Here is an 18,154-nt window from a genome sequence, read left to right as displayed (position 1 = left end):
TCGCGATAATGGGGCTAGAGTAGGCGACTCCGCCTGTCTCAGGGCAAACGTGCCTTCATCTTCGCTCAGATGGGAGGGTGTATGGTGAGGGATAGAGGAGCAACTGGAAATGCTGCTGGGGGGCGGGCGTGGAGGCCAGTGTTTCCTTCCAGCCTTTCCTTTTTTCGGAGAGGAGCGTTAAAGAAGAGGGAACTCCCATCTGGAGCTGGGGGAACCTGGCTTTGTTGGCGTTGTGGTGGCCGGCAGGAGTAGCGGTAGAAGATACTGAGGGCGGAAGCTCGGGGGAAGTTGAGTGGGCGGGAAAGAAGACCTGGCCTCAATGGATGACCCTTTTTCCGGGTGGAAGTGACTTTTCCATGGCCGGAAGTGAAAGTAGTAAGGGCGGAACTGCGACAAGAAAACTAGGGGAAGGGCAAGAAAGAAATGAGGCCACTGCCTTTACTTCTTGCATCACCAGTACTCGCGAGAGCAGGAGCTGGAAGCTTCACCCTTCTTAGGGCGGAAATTGCTTCAACTCCTCCTTGGTGACCAGAGTGGGAATGGAGGCGGGGAGTTAAGGGCAGGGACAAAGAGGCAGAAGCGGGACCTTCGGAGAAGTTAGTTAGGTCTTCCTCCTAGTGCTGGAATCATTGCACTACCCCTAGGCTCACTTGGCCCCTTTCTCGCCCCGCTCGCTCGCTGACTTGTGTAATTAGGCAGAGCGCTTGCCTCCCCACCCCACCACGCCCTGCGCCCTTGGGCTTCGGTCTCACTACTGTGACACACACTCCGAGGTCCCAATCTTTTACCTACTTTAAGTGACTGTTCTGGCACGTGGTGCGCCACATATTCCAGCAACAACTATTTTGAGTGCTTACTCTGTGCCAGATACAAGTAAACATTTGGACATTTTTCTTGTGGCTTGTCCTGTAGTAGTACATGCATGATCTCACATGATCTTTTTTATGAGGCCCAACCACCAGAGAACGTGAAGGATAATTGTGGTCCAAAAAAATTATGTTAGCTTACTGCAAAAAAGAAACACATGTATATAGCCATTTTCTTATATTCAAAAGACAATTTAAAATATCAATTTAAAAATATAAAAATTTCTCAAGTTGAGATACATACTGTATGCAAAAATGTCTGTTATTTATAAGCCGTTATACTAGTATCTATTAAAAAAGAAAAATCTTGGGCCTGGGAGAGTACCTTGGTGGTAGAGTGCTCGCCTAGCATGTAGGAAGCTTTCTTTGGGTTTGATCCCCAGGATTGAAAAAAAAAATTAACTATGTTTCTAGCATGATAAGATCATGCATTTACTTATCATGCATTTAAATCCTGGTTTTACATGCTGTTGAACCCCATTTCTCACACTTTGAAAACACAAGAATATTTTTAGTATCTTGACTTTTTTCCTCCCAGAAAAAAAATATGTCCTTGAATATGTATTGTCATGTATGCTTAACTGGAAATTTCCATTTACTTGGGTAATTTGTTCACTTTTTAGACATTTCTAATACCAGTTCTAAATCATTTCATTGTGGCCAATTCATGGAATCATTCTCTATATCTCTTTTTAAAAAAGAGATCTCCAAAGTTAATGTGGAGTACCGTATAGTACAAGAATGGCGTTAGTATAGGAATTTGGGAAGGGTGAAGCTTAGGTAAAATTTATGGTAAACAGAGTTTTGATGAATTTAGGTACAGTGGGCCCTATGTAATTGTTAGCATCTTGTCTGGTGGAGAAGCAGACTCACAGTGCTGATTCTGTGGAAATAAAGGGTTAGGATAAATGTGCATTGTTGTCTCTAGGAATCCTTTCTCTGAAGTTCTCATCTGGGTTGGAAACCATGACTGCTTCTCTGTATCAGAGTGACTTAGACCCTCCAGGTAAGCATGAGCTGCCCATTCTTGTTATTTCTATGCTTTTAAAGAGCTGACTTTCTTATAGTCTATGATTTCAGAGATCATGGCTTCTCAGCACTGTGTCCTTAGTGTTAATTTTTATACCTGTTAGATTTTACAGATACATAATAAATAACCTTGCTTGGTGGTTATACAGTAGGCAAGTGAGATTTAGTCCAGTCACTTACATAGCCAGGCATGATGGCACAGGCCTGTATTCCCATCCCAGGAATCAGGAGGCTGTTAGGAAGATCCCAAGTTCAAGGCCAGCCTCAGCAATTTAGTGAGGGCCTAAGCAACTTAGAGAGACCCTATTTCAAAATTAAAAAGGGCTGGGGATTTGGCTCAGTGGTACAGTACCTGCTTAACATATATTAGGATCTTAGTATGATCCACAGCCCTCCCCCCAAAAAATAGATTTGAGGCTGTGATACATATAGACAATGGAATATTATTACTACTAAAAATAAATCAGCTATTAAACTATGAAAAGACAGAAAGCCAGGCATGTTGGCACATGCTTGGAATCCCAGCAACTCAAGAGCAAGAAGCAATTTAGCAAGCCAGCCTCAGCAACTTTGTGAGACCCTGTCTTGAAATAAAAAGTAAAAAGAGCTAAGAATGTTGCTCAATGGTTAAGCATCCCTAGATTCAATAACCAGTGCCCCAGTCCCCAACCCTCCCCCCCCCAAAAAAGACAGGACTCTAGAGAAAACTTTAATACGTATAATTTGATCAATCTGAAAAAGCCACATATTATATGATTTCACCTATATAGCATCCTGGAAAAAGGCAAAACTTCAGGGAGCTAACAAGATTAATGGTTGTCAAGGTTTTGTTGGGGGGCGGGATGAATAGATGTTTCTCAGAGGAGTTTTAGGGTAGTGAAATTATTCTCTTTGATATTATAATAATAGACATATGTTGTTATGTTATAACCCAAAAAATGCATACCACCAAGTGTGAACCCTAATGTAAGCTGTGGACATTGGGTGAGTTGTGTTAATATAGACTCATCAGTTGGAAAAAAAAATGTATCACTTTGGTGTAGGGTGTTGAGAGAGATGGAAACAGTGGAGACTGTGTATGTAGGAAGAGAGTGGTGTATGTAAACACCACTTTCTTTTTTTTTTTTTTTTTAAAGAGAGAGAGAGAGAAGAGAGAATTTTTAAAATATTTATTATTTAGTTTTCGGCGGACACAACATCTTTGTTTGTATGTGGTGCTGAGGATCGAACCCGGGCCACACGCATGCCAGGCGAGCGTGCTATCGCCTGAGCCACATCCCCAGCCCCATAAACACCACTACTTCATTTTGCTGTGAATCCAAAACTGCTCTAAAAAATAAACTACATTAAAAGAATGACTTGAGGGCAGGAAAAACAATTCCTAAGGTATTGGAAACACCTTTTTTACCCATATATTCTGAAATCTCACAAAGAGGTACTGAAAACAGGCCTTGGCCTCTGGATTGTTTAAAAATTTTTTTTTTTTTGTCGTGCTGGGGATGGAACCCAGGACCTTGTTGGTACTAGGAGAACACTCTGGCATTGAGTTACACCCCAGTCTTAGGTGCTGTCCTCTGAGAATAGTTATTCTGGGCATAGAGATGGACACAGATGGACACAGGCATAGTTTAAGATAATCAGGTCTGTTAAATAGGGGGCAAGGACCCCTAAGGAACATAAGGACTCTGACTAATGGGTTCAATAGAGATGAAAAGGATAATCTTGCTTTAGGGAAGAGCTTAGGATTTTCATGAGTCTATGCAGGACATGAGTTTTAAGGCTGTGTACATGTGAACATTTGTCATGAGCTGCAAAACCAACTACATAAGGCGTCATGGTTACAGAATGAGCCTACATGTTATAGTTTAGATGTGGTGTCCCCCAAAAGCTCACATGTGAAACAATGCAAGATTTGGAGGAGAAATGATTGGGTTATAGACTTAACCCAATCTGTGAATTAATTCCTAATGGATTAAGTGGTAACTGGAATGTGGGTGTTGTTGCTGGAGAAAGTGGTTCATTGGGGGTGTGGCCATGGGGTATATTATATATTTTGTATCTGGAGAGTGGAGTTTTTCTCTCTGCTTCCTGATCACCACGTGAGCTACTTCCCTCCACTACACTCTTCAACCATGATGTTGTGCCTCACTTTGAGCCCCGAGGAATGGAGCTGCCCTTTTGTGGACTAAGACCTCTGAAACCATGAGCCTCTAAATAAACCTTTCCTACTTTACAGTTATTCTGGTTGGGGCTTTCAGTCACACCAGTGAAAAAGCTGACTAAAACACTACATGAACCAGGAACGAGGGTCTGAGGATAACCTGGACAGGATAGGTGGTGTGATATCATGGCTACCTTGGACTGGAAATGTGGTCAGGAATGGACGAAGTTTGAGTAGGGCTGAAGTGAAGGGAACATGAATTCTCAAATGGCAGAATTGTGAACTGTGCTCCTGAAATAAAACCTGGGTATAGCCCAGCATGGTGGCCCATACCCATAATCCCAGTTACTTGGGAGGCTGAGATGAAAGGATCACAAGTAGAGTGCTTGCCTATATGCTTGATGCCTTGGGTTCACTGCAGAGTACTGCAAAACAAAATTAGCTTGGCATGGTTTCACATGCCTGTAATTCCAATGACTGGGGAGGCAGAAGCAGGAGCACTGCAAGTTCCAGGCCAGCCTCTGTAATTTATCAAGACTCTATCTCAAAAGTAAAAGATGAAAAGGGCTGGGGATGCACAAAGTGTAGTGGTTCATTCCTATAATCCCAGCTACTTGGGAGGCTGAGGCAGGAGAATCTCAAGTTCAAGGCCAGCCTCAACAAGTTAGCAAGGCCCTAAGCAACTTGGTGAGACCTGTCTTAAAAAAAATAATCTTAAAAAAAGGTTTTGGGGGCCCTGGGGATTTAGCTAAGTGATAGAGCACCTTTGTATTGAGTTTCCAGTACTGCAAAATGAAAAAAAAAAAAATGTATATGGCTCTGGGGAAGGGTCTTGTGAGGAAAGAAAGGAGTATAATGGTGCTTCATATTTGAAATCATTGGTTATTTCTAGAGTGTTGAGAGAGCATGTGAAGGGGAGAGACTTACTCAGTACTTCAGTGGACCATGGCAACACCATTCCCAACTTTGCAGTGGCAAGTGGGAAAGAGGGTTGTATAGGAAAAACAGTGCTCACAGTCCACTGGCTAAAATCTCGGAGGCTGGTTTTCTCAACTGTGGATGAAGAGTGCTGTACTCAAAGAGGTAGCAATGTGGAAGCATGAACAATTTTTAAAAAAATATTTATTTTTTAGTTGTAATTGGACACAATACCTTTATTTTATTTATTTATTTTTATGTGGTGCTGAGGATCGAACCCAGGACCTCACATGTGCTAGGCAAGTGCTCTACCACTGAGCCACAACCCTAGCCTGCATGAACAATTCTTAAATTTACCCCATTCCTAAGGCTGACCTCTTTCAGGAGATCTGCCCGACTCCTCCAGGCACCAATGAGAGGTACTAATGATTTGGAAAAATACTAGCATTGTTGGGGAGGTGGGCTCCAGGGAAATGGAGGTCCCTTCTCATGCCATCGTTTTCCCAAAATTATACTCTCATTTTCTTTCCAAATGAGTGACCCTGGCATACTGGGGACCCTTGGTCAGCCCTGAGTAGCAAAGTCTTAGCATAGTCTGAGTAACAGTGATTCCCTGCTTTGTGACTTCTGTCACTGGGAAAGCATGGCACAGCAAGGCTTAGGCAGGACTATTAAAGGGCAATCATATATCTAAGTTATAACTAGGGAGTAAAGGAAGATGTCAAGTGGACTTCAGTTCTTTTGATATCTTGCAAGGTCTCCTGAGAAGTGTTGCAGGTTTGTCACTCTGTAATCTGTTAGGGGCCACCTTTGTAAGGCCCTAAATAAGAACAAGCTGTAATTGGACATCATCACTACCAATAAATAAAAAGAGTAAAAAGGGGCATAGGTAACATCAGGAAAAACAGTCAGTGACCAGGCATGTCCTTTGAACTTTCTGTCTGCCCCTTCTAAGGGTGGGTATGGATAGGGTCTCCAGGTCTGCATATCTTTAGAATAGCGTAGCTCATAGGTCTTCATAAGTTTGGAACATCTCAAGGAGACTCAACAGCAGAAGACTAAGAAACAAATGTAGGTAAGCTCTTATTAATGATAGCTTGAGTAGAAAAAGCAAGACATTTTTGAAAAACTTTGATTCATGTCTATCCCCTGGAGATAAGATTCTGTGCTTTATAAAAATTATCTATTAATTCATTTGTGGACTGGAAAGGAGAAGGAATCCTCCCGAGTATTGCTTAGAAAATTTCCCTAAAATTTAAAGCAAGTCACTTTACTTCTTTTAGCCTCTTCTTTTATTAATAAAATGGAAGTAATTCACAACTTACTGAGTTACTGTTAGGATATACGTGTATCAAATATAGTGAATACTTAATAAATGGTAATGATTGTTTGGAAGAATTCTTCCAAGCTTAGACACAGAAACCTCCCTAGTTCAGGAAAAACTCTTTTTGATAAAGACTAACTTGGTGCTTCCTGTCCTGATTGGCCTCAGTTTCTCCATCTGGAAAATGTCATCTTAGTTTAGCATCAAATTGACATTCCATTGACCAAAGCTGGCCTTTGGGTATGTTTTATTTGGCCCACATAAGATATAAAGAAGAAAAATGTGCCAACATTAAAAAAATTAAGATGTTGAACATAAAAAAAAAGTTTCTCAATTTTATTTGAAAAATCAGAAGATGTGGCAACTCTGAGCCCATGTTTCTGCCTGGCAACAATCCACTAGGGCCAAAAATGTCTGCCCCTTTAAGTAAAGCATGTATTTTCAGTTTGCTAGCCTTTACCTCCCCCTTTTAACTCGTTTATATGGTCTGCTCAGTCCTGTAGGTATTTCAATTTATTGCCCTCTGGATAGCAGGAAACTGTTATATGGTCATAATAAGAATTCCAAGTTTGTGCTTATTTGTGGTATTTTAAAAAAATATTTTTTAGTTGCCAGTGGACCTTTATTTATATGTGATGCTGAGAATCAAACCCAGGGCCTCACACATGCTAGGCAAGCACTCTACCACTGAGCCACAACCTCAGTCCTTATTTGTGGTATTTTTTCGTGGTACTGGGGATATATCCAGAGCCTCAGGCATGCAAGGCTCAGTCCTTGTAGTAAATCTTAAATAACTGATTTTCATTATGAGAGGTGAATTGAACAAGTCCTTTCTGTCAATCAGGATAGACAAGGTTAGGCTATAGTAACAGATAATCCCCAAATCTCAGTACTTAAAACAACAAATGTTTATTTTTTGCTTATTCACACAAACCTAGACACATAATGAAAGTACTCTCCTGTTTTCATATGTATGGAGCAGACATGAGTGCATAGGTATATACAGAACATGAACTCATGCAGAAAAGTATTTAGATACTGGTCAGCTTAAACTGCACAACTCTTTGTTTCTTGGATACTTAAAAAGATCCTAAGACCCAAGGAAGGGTATGAAAATATCCATCTTTGGCCAAGGAAATGCCCACACTATAAAAGGAACTGAAAGCTAACAAAGCACCTGAAAGCTTAAAAAAAAAAAATCCTGAAGCTTGTACTATATTAAATTCCATGCAAAAATCTGTAAGTAAAATACCAAATATGCAGTGCCTGTGGGCTATTGGCTTCCTGCCCCAGTGAGGCAGCCTCCACCTCTGGGCTTTTAACTCAGAAGGGAGATGGACCCCAGGCGCCCAATATGCAGAGATACTGAAGGAGCTGGGCTGGGTCGGAGAGAGGGGCCAACAGGTTGGAATCCTCTTCCTCCAGCAGGAGCTACAGGCAGGAAAAGGTAGAACCTGATCATATCCGTTTCCCCTCCCAGCAGATCTCTGTTTACCTCATCTGCTCCACCTCACCCTTGTTCACCTGCTAACTGCACAGACCTCCTCTTGCTGATTTCCTCACCTCCAATCTTGCCTTCTCTAGCCCCTCCATTAAAGCTACCATATTTTTCTTTCTCAAGCTCAGGCTCTCTGGGATATATCTTGCCAAGTTTAGAAACATTTCTTGGCTCCCCTTTGTGCACAGTTGTTTGGGTAAACTCTTAAACCCAGCATGCCGTATCTCCACAATCAGAAGCCTATCTGGCTGCATCTCTCCCTATTGCAGCAATTCCTCTAAGCCAATCCACTATTGGAACAGAAAGGCTCTCAGCCTTCCCTCTCTGTCCACAATTGAAACTGAGTGTTTCTCACTCCTTAAGAGTTCTATGGTCTCACCACTGAGCCTTGTGAAAGCATCCCTAAGATTCCCTAAGCAGGAAGGAAACCCCTGGAAGGTAGTTATCATCTCTTCCCAGGTCAGACCCTGGTTACTTCTTCATTCCCTTTTCAGACTTCAGCAAGCAGATAGGGTCTGGAGAGAGAACCTTGGGGCTGGAGTCAGGAGACATGCTTCCACACTGTCTGGCTATATGCCATTAGAAAAATCTCCACCTCTCTAATTTTCCTTGACATTGGAATACTAGAGGATCTGAGGACATTCAACTTGTTAACCCCTTCCCTCATCTCCATCCCTGATCTCTGCTTGCTCTAGTGACCTCCATTTAGTGCCATTCTTATTCCATCCTCCCCTTTCAGGAAGCAGGTTACCTGGTGGGCCACAGGGGTGGAGCAGGGAAATCCAGGCAGGGTTGGGGGGGACAGAAGGGGTCAGGCGGGGAGCCTGGGATGAATCTTTCAGACCCACAAGGGCCTCAGCTGCCTCCCGCTGCAGCTGCCGCTCTGAGGGGGCAGATGTCCAGGCCAGGCGAGAGGCTCCAGGGGCCTGCAAAGGAAAGGGAAAGCAGCAGACTGGGAATCCCCACTTCTGCCCACCCTGCAGGTGTTCCTCTGCCCCTGGTTCTTTTACAGTTCCTTGCTTTTTCCTTCCCCAGGCTCAACCTCCTCCCTGGGTCTTGGATGCCATTTCTTTCCCAGGACCTGTGGCTGTAGCAGAAGAGAGTCTGGGGTGCCACAGGACTGGAGTATCAGAGTCGAGCATCTAGAAACAAGGAGAGATGCCAGGTCATATCAGTCACATAAACAGACATATATACATTTTGATCTGGGAAGCTGAGAGGCTGCTGGGCCACTGGACTTTATGGGCCTGGTTAAATCCTGTTTACTGTCTTAGCCTCCTTTGTTTTCCATAAAATGAAAATTCCTGTCAGTTTTTCCTGCCCAGATTATAGGAAATCATTGGTGTCAGTTTTAAAAAATGGACAAAATACATAGAGGGACTGAGATTATGTCCCTGCCCTACCAGATTCTGGTTTCTCTCCCCCAGTTCCCCTATCCCACCTTCAAGAAGCTTTCTCTAATGACCTCTGGCCTCTTTCCTTGGCCTCTAAGGTTCTTGTCATGGTGGCCTTCCATTTTGCAGGCAATCCTAATTCATCTTATCTGTTTAAGAGGATTTCATAGCTATTTGTTCAAGGTTTGGGGACCTGGGCTAGGTATATTACATACATTATTGTTAATTATTATGACAACTGAAAGTAATAGCATATCTTATTTGCCAATAGAAAAACAGGCTCAGAAAAATATGGACATTTATTCAAAGGTTCACAGCTAAGAAATACTAGCGTTAGGAGACTCTGCCTCACCTATTAGCCTGAGACCTTTCTTTTTTTTTTTTTTTAATATTTTTTAGTTGTCAATGGACCTTTATTTTATTTATTGATACGTGGTGCTGAGAATCGAACCCAGTGCCTCACACATGCTAGGCAAGCGCTCTGCTACTGAGCCCCAGCCCCAGCCCGAGACCTTTCCTTTTTTATCATCCATCACAGAGTCAGGCTCAGAATAAATATACATCCTTCTTTCTCTACTCACGTGTGGGGCAGGCCAGGGGGCCCTTGGGGCTCTCCAGAAAGAGGAGCTGTCAGTACTGAGCGAGATCCTGGGAAGGTTGGGAGGGACCCGTGGGTGGGCAGCCGGAGGGAGGTGCCAGGGTCAAAGCCTAAGGTGGGTAAGAAAATGCAGAGCTCTTCATTTTCTGATAGTGGCAAACTGGCACACAAGTATCTGTTGAATGAATGCTGAACTATCTTCCTACCAGGGAAGGGATGTAGAGGGACAGCAGGTTCTTGGCATAGCAAGCGGCATACCACTGGAGGTGGCATGGAGAGGCCTGGAGGCAGCCAGTGCCCTGGTCCCCAAGGGCCAGGAGGCACTGGAGTCCAGGGTAAAGGTAAGGCTTCTGGGGGACGGCTGAGCAGCAGAGGCCCACAGGAGTTCTCCTGAAAGGGCAGAGGGCATAGGTTAGAGTTAGGTACAAGGCTGGAGAAGGAATGGGTATATTCTGGGATGGTTGTAGGACCCCTAAATGGTGGTGGGGCACTTAAAAGTCCAGTACTGTCATTTTGCCCACAAAAGTGACTTGCCCATGATTACCCAGTAAGTTAGGGTAGGGGCTAGTATCAGGTGTTGAGGGCACAGAGGAAGAAGTCTCTGCAGGACTTAGGCTGGGAGCTACTCTCTCAGGGCACAGGCTTTCCTTACCTTCCCAGGAGGTGTCAGTGCCAGTGGGACTGCCCCATGGGGGCTCTGAGGCTGGGGTGCTATGTTCTCCTTTCCAGCTGTGAGGGACCAGAGAGCTCTAGTGAGTCTTTTCTTTTGACCTCTGTTTTATCCCAGCCCCATCTGCGTTCGTATGTCCCTCTGACCATGTTCTACCTGCAGATCTCACTGTATCCTCACATTTGATCACATTTTATAGTTGGGGTGACTTTGCCCAGGGTCAAATATCAATTCAGTGGCAGGACTCTCTTCTCCACTTATGCTTTCTATACCCAAATCCCTGTCCCATTCCCAGTCAGAGACACTCACAGGGGACCCCTGGTCGAGTGGCTCCTTTCTTGACACGGGTGGGAGCTTTGAGAGGGGCCGTTCCTCTCCTCATCAGTCCCTGAGCCAGATGCCTCTTTAGCTGTGCCTCTTGCTGCCTGCGCAAGGCGACCTGGGCAGCCATGACCCTTCGGCGCTCCCTAAAGTGTGTGTGGGGGTGCAAGTCAAAAGTCAGCCACCCTTTAGAGGAAGCCCATCCTCTTCCCCTCCCTTATACTCACAGGATAAGGACACATTTGTGACACTCGCAAGCCTGAAAGAGGCAGAGGCGCTTGTGGCCCTTGAGGTGGGCAGTGACACCATGGTTGCGGCAGCGGGCACACGTTGGAGAGCGACTGACAACTCTTCTGGGGATAAGCTCTGTGCTCTGGGGGGCTCTGGTCTCACCTCCCAGGACAGAGTCAGCAGGGCAGTGGTGTACAGCAGGTGTTTCACTGGGTTCCATGGATCTAGGGGCAGGAGTGGCAGTTCAGGATGGGCATGTGGTCCCTCCCCTAAGTAACCCTAATCTAACCCTTCTGCCTTGAAGAGGCCACACCATGATTCTCCAGCCTGACCACTCTGGACTCAGCTTTCACCTCATGACCTTTCTCATGGATCTTCCTAAGAACCCCCTGCCCTGGCCTTTCTTAGGTATATGTTCAATGCAGACATCATTATCTTGCTCATCTACACACTTTCCCATGACAGAACTCAGTCTGAGGCATATACATGTCCTCCCAGGATCCCCCTCAATGGTATCTGCACCCCCTTTCTACAAACATCCCATTCCATCCAAGAATTCTTCCTGGCATCATTTTCAACAGTTGTCATCCTATGGCTTGCATTTATCTAATCCCTAAAAATATTTTAATGCCCTCCTCAATTCTTAGTCCCACAATACCCACAATTCAGAATTCAGTCTGCCCTTCACACTCCTCCAGTCCGATTTTGTTCTACGTTATTCTAATGAATTCCTTGCTCTTCTTTCCTTTTTCCTTTTGTTTTTGAGCAGTGCTGGGGGATAGAACCCATGGCCTCATGGATGGTAGGGAAGTCCTCTACCACTAAGCCACATTCCCACCCTGCTCCTTGCCCTACTTTCAATAGTTATTTTAATTCACGCATTCCTTCACTGGACAGGTTATTGAGTTCCAGCCATGTGCGAGGCCCTGATCAACACCAAAATTCTTCAACTGATGGCGTCAATTTCTCCACTGCATCTAGAAGGCATCCAGTCTTTCAGGCGAAGCTGTGCAGTCGTGGCTGCACCCAGTGCTTAAGCCCCTGTACCCACTAATAACAATTAATCTCATGCATCCTCCCCTCCTTATGCAACCTTATCTCTCATGCAACCCCTTCCAGCAGCCATCCCCCCAAACACTGGACTTGTGGCTCCGCCCCGCTCCAGCGTCCCTGGGAGGGGGCAGGGCACGAGAACGCGCCCAGGGGCCCGCGGGGTGGGGGAAGGGAGAAGAGAGGCACGAGGAGCGCGAGGGGAAGGGCGAGAGGATGCCTGTGGGGAGATCCAGTGCCAAGTGAGAGGGAGCAGAAGGAACAGGGAGGGGGGGGTCGTGTTCGCGCCCCGGTCCGTGGTTACCACAGCCGCGAGAGCAGAGTCAGACTCAGACAGGAGGTGGCCAAGGGAAAGGACGAGAAAGTGGCTAGAGGAACGGCTGCGCTCGCGCTGATTTTCCCGCCCCTTATCACAAGGGCCAATGAGCTTCAAGCACCGCCTACTGCTGTTCAGGCCGGTGGCCAATGTGCTTCGAGATCCGTACGTTGATGGCCCGCCCCTTCCCTCCTGCCCACTTCTCCGCGCGCCAGACCATCAGGCCAGCCAATAGCGCGTCGAGCTGAGTCTTGCCCTTCCCCCCATGGCCTGCCTTCTTAGATTGTTCTTCCTCTTTTGGAGAAGGTGACCAATGGGGCGTCGAATACTGCCTCCCGGACCGAGGTTGGCCCACCCCCCGCCCCCAGGAACTGTAGGCTCGGCCCCGCCCCCAGGCGTTGACCAGACTGTGGGCGCATGCGCAGTCTCATTTCTGGCCTGCGCTCCGGGCTTTGCCTTCGCTGCTGATCCTCACTGCGTGAACTTGCTTGTTCTTTTTCACTTCTCTTCCGGTTTCCCAACTCCGAATCTATGCTTTGCCTCTGATGCATTTCCCCAACCTGTGATTTCCCTTTTTCCTTCCAGGGTCTCACCTTCTCAAGTTGAACCCCTTGTCTCTCTGTCTGACCTTCTTTCTGTTTGTTCAACTTGCTGCTTTTTGGACCCATTTTCTTCTGGTTATTTATTCCCTGATAACCTGCGTCCCTTTCTTGCATTCTTTGCCTCCAGAGACGCGTCTGTACTTTTTCTTCGAGGCCCTCTGCCCTCTGCGTGCCTCTAGGGATTTCACCTGTTCCCAGGACTCTTAATGGTAGCCTTCCCCCGTTTCCCTAACACCCATTTCACACTTTCCTTCCCCATCCTCTCTGTATGATCCCCTTTTCTCTGTCCATCCCACCCTGTCTCCTTTTCTTTCATTCACTGTTTTGAGTGCCTCACTCCTCATTTCCTGCCTTTTTGCTGTGCTGTCCCTACTGGTCCTTTGTCTCCCTGCAGGGTTCCAGTCCATCAGGTTGCTTCTCCTCTCTGTAGGTTTGTTTTTTCGTAGGGGTAGCATCCCCTCTGACCACTCCATCCTTTGTTCTTTCTGGGTTTCGTTTCAAGTCTGTTCTGACTGTATCTCCACTTGTGCTTAGGTTGTTCTATCCTGTCGTTTTGCTTCAAGGGCTGGTGTGTGCGATTTTCTCTGGTTGGAATAACACCTCTATGTAATCCTTTATTAGCCTTCATTTCCCCTTCCCATGTCCCTTCTTTTCTGTGGACCTTAGCCTCTTTTCTGCAGTATTCTGGGCCACAAACCCTGCGGATCTGTGGCATTCCAGGCTTGAAAAGTGACCTCCAGCTGGACTGCTGTGCAGGGAGCCATATTAGATAAAATTGAAAGGTTGTTTGGGGTCAACTTGGGGGTGGTGAGGTGGGGGAAGGCTTGAATGCCAGCTAAACAACTTGAATTGGATCCTCTAAATGGAGAAGGGAGAGAGGAACCAACATTTATAGAGTTCAGCATTTGCCTGTACTTTATATTAATAATCTTATTAATCTTCACAATGATCCTGTAAGATATATTATTAATACATTTTATTAATGAAAAAGCAGACTCAAGAGTTCAACAAATTGTGGAAGATCGCGTAGCTGGTAAGCGGCAGGATAAAGATTCCAGCTTTGGTCTCTCTTTGCGTGCAAGACCTATGAACTTCATACCCCATCCTACATTGTTTTAGTTATTTCCACTAATCCTTTTTCCCCCTTTCATTCCCTAACCTTCCTATATGCAGTCATTCTAAAGTGCTTAATGTGTATCTTTTGGTTTGTGTGGATTGTCCCAAAATTGTGTAGAGTTTTTTGCATATTTTCAAATTTATGCCCATGATATTATTATTTACTACTTAAAATAATCACATCTGTACTTTTATGACCCATGCACATACACAAGTGTACATCTAATCAGTTGCTTCTAACTGCCATGATATTGTGTGGTGTATATCCCTTCATGTTGTGTGTTCAGTTGGTCTCAGAAAGGGATGTGCCTATTGCCTCTGCTTACCCATCACAATAATGCTTGTATCCTCAAAAACCTAAGGGTGGAAATTTTTGTATCGAGGATATACCAGAAGTGCATATTTACATACCTAATTTGATTAAATATTGTCAGACTTCCTTCTGCAATGCTGTGTTGGGCCTGAGACACTGATCAGAACTCTCAACTCCTCTGTTCCTCAGGATCTGGAAAAGAACCCTATCCACCATCCCACCAACCATCACATGAACAGCAGTGCACAAGGACCCCTTTATCCCCACATTGCTGCCAAAACTTGTCTGTTTCCAGCTTCCTGATTATAGTCAGTCCAAGAGATGTACAGTTTGAGGAGGCTGCATTTCTCTGATTATTGCTAGGTGTGTTTGTTAGCCTTTCTTGCTTGCTTGTCGGAGGACTGCCTCTACATATACTTGGTCCATTTTCCTACAGGGGTGCTGTCTTTTTCTGGTTGATTTTCAGGAGGTCCTTGGTTATTCCTCCAGCCCCCCTTATTGGGGATTGAACCCAGGGCCATAAGTGTGCTAGGCAAGTGCTGTATCACTGAGCTGCACTCCCAGTGCTGCATTATGTATATTCTTATGCTAATTTTGGCATTTTCTATTACTTTAAAAGTTTATTCACTGCATCTGGGTTTTCAAATTTATCAATGTAGAGTTGTTAATGATACTTTTATTATTTATAAAACATCTGCTGTCACTTCCCATTTTTCATTCTTATTTTATTTGCATCTTTTCTCTTGAGTACATTTGCCAGATAATTATATTATTAATCTTTTCAAAGAATGAACATTAGGGTTTTTTTTTTTATAATAATGTGTGTTGTTGTTTACTGTTTCATTGATTTCTGCCATCCTTTTTATTTCTATTCTTATTTTGGGAGTGTGTGCTTCATTTTTCCTTATACAACCTCTTGAGCTAATTCATGAACATATTTATTTTTCAATGTTTCTTTTTTCCTGATAAATTTATTTAAAAATATAGGTTTACTTGTAAATACTATTGTATCCTAAAATTTGGTATGTTGTTTTTTTTTAAAAAAAAAAAACACCCAAATCTCTCAATTGTGAAATGATTATTGGCTCATAGAAAGTTTCGAAAATAATACATGAAGTACCTTGAACCCTTCCTCTAGCTTCTCCGTGGGGACATGTTATATAACTATAGCATATGAGTGAGAAATAGAAATTGGTACAATACTCTTAACTAGTCTACAGATGTTATTGAGTTTTCAGTGGATTTGGCATGTACTCGTGTGTGGTATGCATTATAATATTATTCAGTCATAAATATTTTCTAGTTTCTTTATTGAGCCAAGTGGTGTGTAGTAGTCTTTTGATTGACTTGCACTCATAGGAATTGTGAGCATCCATTTGTTTTTCTGCTGTCATTGTGTCTGACTGGAGAACAGCCTGTGCAATAGTGGTCCTTCAGATCCGACCAAGGCTAGTGGGAGGACCTAAGTGGGAGAATTAGAGCTGTGCTTTGAGAAGCTGATGTGGTGGGAATGGGTTAGATTGGAGGGGAGACCATGGAAATGGGGAGGCTGTGTTCCTGAAGTCCTCAAGTAACTGATGCAGTCAACTTTCTGCTCCAGAAACAGTGACCCAGAAGTGGGTGAACAGAGAATTTAGGGACTGCCAAGAACTGAATTTGGAACCCACGCTGAAATTGGTTTCAGACTGACTTTTAGCATACAGGACACAGGACCATGGGACCCCGGCATTTGAGACCTGTGCATCTGCTCTGCCTCCTAGGGGCCATCTCTTCTCTACCTTGTATGTCTTTGGGGGGCTGAATGCTATTAAGACCTCAAAAGGTGGGAGGCTGGATTCATGTCATTTGGGGAAGGAGGGCTGGGTATCTAGGTCCAAGGCTGAATTCTTGGTTGGAACTCAGGGCCTGAGAAGGTGATGTGGGGCAGATGCCTGGAAGTTCATTCTCTTTTTAGGGGCTGATACTCTTTTGTGCTATGAAGCAAGAGCCTCAGCATTCAGAGCTGTTACCTTCCATAACTGGAGGTGGTTTCTGATGAGGAGCATGGTGTGTAAGCTGAGAGAAGGCTGTGAGGAGACACTAGTGCTCATTGAGTCAGGTGAAGTGGGGTGGGTTTAATAATCTCCTTCTGCTCACTCTTCTACCCCTAGCTCCACTCCCAGCACTCAGGACTAGAGTTCCAGATATTGACGTCATTGTATGTTTGGGAATATGTCAGGACACTGGCAAGAGCAGTGATGGTCCCAGCTGTTTATAGTGTGGGCTGATTAACAGCACAAAATGGAGATGGGCAGATCTTGGAGGAGGGGGAAATATGGGGTAGAGAAACGGATGGGACACAGGGACCCCTGTAGGGAGAAGGTTAAAGAGACAAAGATGGAGACCTCAGCATCTGAGCCTCATGCAGCTGCAGTGAGTGAACATGGGGAAGAAGCAAAGGTGTCGGGGTGGGCAGAGGGCACAGAAAGCACAGGGATGAGGGAGAAGGGTGGACTTTGGTGAGGCCAATGACACTGATCAGAACTCTCTAATCCTCTGCTCCTCAGGGACCAGAAGGGGAGTTGTGGGGTTTAAAGGCTGCACTTCAAGCTTATCTTATCATCAGCAAGTCTCCTACCTTGTTTCACCTCCTGGAGTGTCCATTGCCTCCTATAGTCACGTTTGCCGGACCTTTCTCTGCAATAACCTCACCAACTTGCAGCCTTTTCTGAGGCTCAAGGCCAAATCTGCTAAGTCTACCTCAAGTTCTTCAAATACTTGCCCAACGTGTGTGGGCAGGCACAATGAGGAGTGTCTTCCAAATTTTGTCTCCACTGAGACCTGTCCCTCTGTTGCCCATAGCTGTTTCAGTTCCACCTTCAAATTTCAGGCAGGTGAGAGGAGAGGAACTTTGTTTATCAAATGCTTGCTGTATGCCAGGTGCTGTTAATGACTTAAAACAAACCTCTGAGAGAGGCTGATGGGGTCTGGAGATGGGATTCTGGGTAGAGGGGACCAGTCACAAGAATTCCAAGGAGGAAGGGGTAAGGTGCCTGGTGGGTTAGTCTCTGGTGAGAAAAGGAGGTGTCCTGGTTTGTGAGGAGCTTCTGGATAATGGCTCTCTTGAAACGTCCCTGAATCTTCCCTTTCTTCCTTATAGGGACGCTCAATACCACCTTCCTCATCTTGGGCTGTGCTCGTAAATATCAGAATCTCTTATCAGATTTTCATCATATTGGAAGTATCAAAGTGACTGAGGTCCTCAACATCATACAGAAGTCCCAGACTGTTGGTGCGGGGCCCTCTAGTCAAGATCCTTCTTGGGGCATTCTCTTAGGCCTCCTGCTTGTCTTCAGGTACTGACCATCCAGCTGTATCAACACCCAGACCCCTTTGATTAACCAAATAAAGTTGTGGAGTTACCCTTCTGCTTTGTCCTGTGGTCCATGAGAGTATGGAGATGTGGAAGGTATGAGGAGAGCCAGCTATGTCTAGGGAGCGGACAGGTTGGCCTGATAAAATGGCGTGTCATGCCCAGTTGCCGGGGGAACATTTTTCTGGAATAAAGGGAAAATAAGGACATTCTTTGATGAAGAAAATTATTACTGTCTTTAACGAATAGCTAAAAGGCCAGGTTCAGTGGTATATGCCTGTAATTCTAGTGATTTAGGAGGCCAAGGTAGGAGGATGTCAAATTTGAGGCCAGCCTGGGTGACTTAGTGAGACCCTGTCTCAAAAAAAAAAAAAAAAAAAAAAAAAAAAACGGGG

At 44.9% G+C, this 18,154-nt stretch overlaps 2 protein-coding genes across 11 annotated transcripts in view; one reads left to right on the top strand and one right to left on the bottom strand.

Moving 5' to 3' along the window:
* The first annotated feature begins 9 nt into the window (after nt 1-9).
* The window catches only part of Lypd4 (LY6/PLAUR domain containing 4), a 26,736-nt gene continuing 8,591 nt past the window's right edge, over nt 10-18,154 (top strand). For 2 of the 7 annotated variants that reach the window (XR_007343065.1, XR_007343066.1), the window contains exons 1-6: nt 10-524; nt 1,795-1,872; nt 16,008-16,188; nt 16,362-16,505; nt 16,954-17,280; nt 17,547-17,742. Coding sequence is in view for 5 of the 7 variants with exons in the window: in XM_048790780.1 (XP_048646737.1) it covers nt 16,122-16,188; nt 16,362-16,505; nt 16,954-17,280; nt 17,547-17,742 (734 nt within the window). In the remaining 2 variants the exon portion in view is untranslated. Of the gene's footprint in view, nt 525-1,794; nt 1,873-15,635; nt 16,189-16,361; nt 16,506-16,953; nt 17,281-17,546; nt 17,743-18,154 lie in introns of those variants that run through there. The other 5 variants (XM_048790780.1, XM_048790781.1, XM_048790779.1 and 2 more) reach the window with 5 other exon arrangements.
* Nucleotides 7,183-18,154, bottom strand: part of Dmrtc2 (DMRT like family C2) — a 15,621-nt gene continuing 4,649 nt past the window's right edge. Inside the window, exons 2-10 of one of the 4 annotated variants that reach the window (XM_048790774.1) lie at nt 17,810-17,943; nt 11,007-11,234; nt 10,768-10,925; nt 10,441-10,517; nt 9,995-10,178; nt 9,772-9,898; nt 8,878-8,938; nt 8,548-8,722; nt 7,183-7,729 (exon numbers count right to left, since the gene is read on the bottom strand). In XM_048790774.1, the coding sequence (XP_048646731.1) occupies nt 7,617-7,729; nt 8,548-8,722; nt 8,878-8,938; nt 9,772-9,898; nt 9,995-10,178; nt 10,441-10,517; nt 10,768-10,925; nt 11,007-11,230 (1,119 nt within the window). In that variant the 5' untranslated portion in view covers nt 11,231-11,234; nt 17,810-17,943 and the 3' untranslated portion in view covers nt 7,183-7,616. Of the gene's footprint in view, nt 7,730-8,547; nt 8,723-8,877; nt 8,939-9,771; nt 9,899-9,994; nt 10,179-10,440; nt 10,518-10,767; nt 10,926-11,006; nt 11,235-17,024; nt 17,138-17,809; nt 17,944-18,154 lie in introns of those variants that run through there. The other 3 variants (XM_048790773.1, XM_048790775.1, XM_048790776.1) reach the window with 3 other exon arrangements.

The sequence above is a fragment of the Marmota marmota genome, unplaced genomic scaffold (genome assembly GCF_001458135.2).
Source record: "Marmota marmota marmota unplaced genomic scaffold, marMar, whole genome shotgun sequence".
NCBI classification, from domain to species: domain Eukaryota; kingdom Metazoa; phylum Chordata; class Mammalia; order Rodentia; family Sciuridae; genus Marmota; species Marmota marmota.
This window is presented reverse-complemented; position numbering and strand designations above follow the sequence as displayed.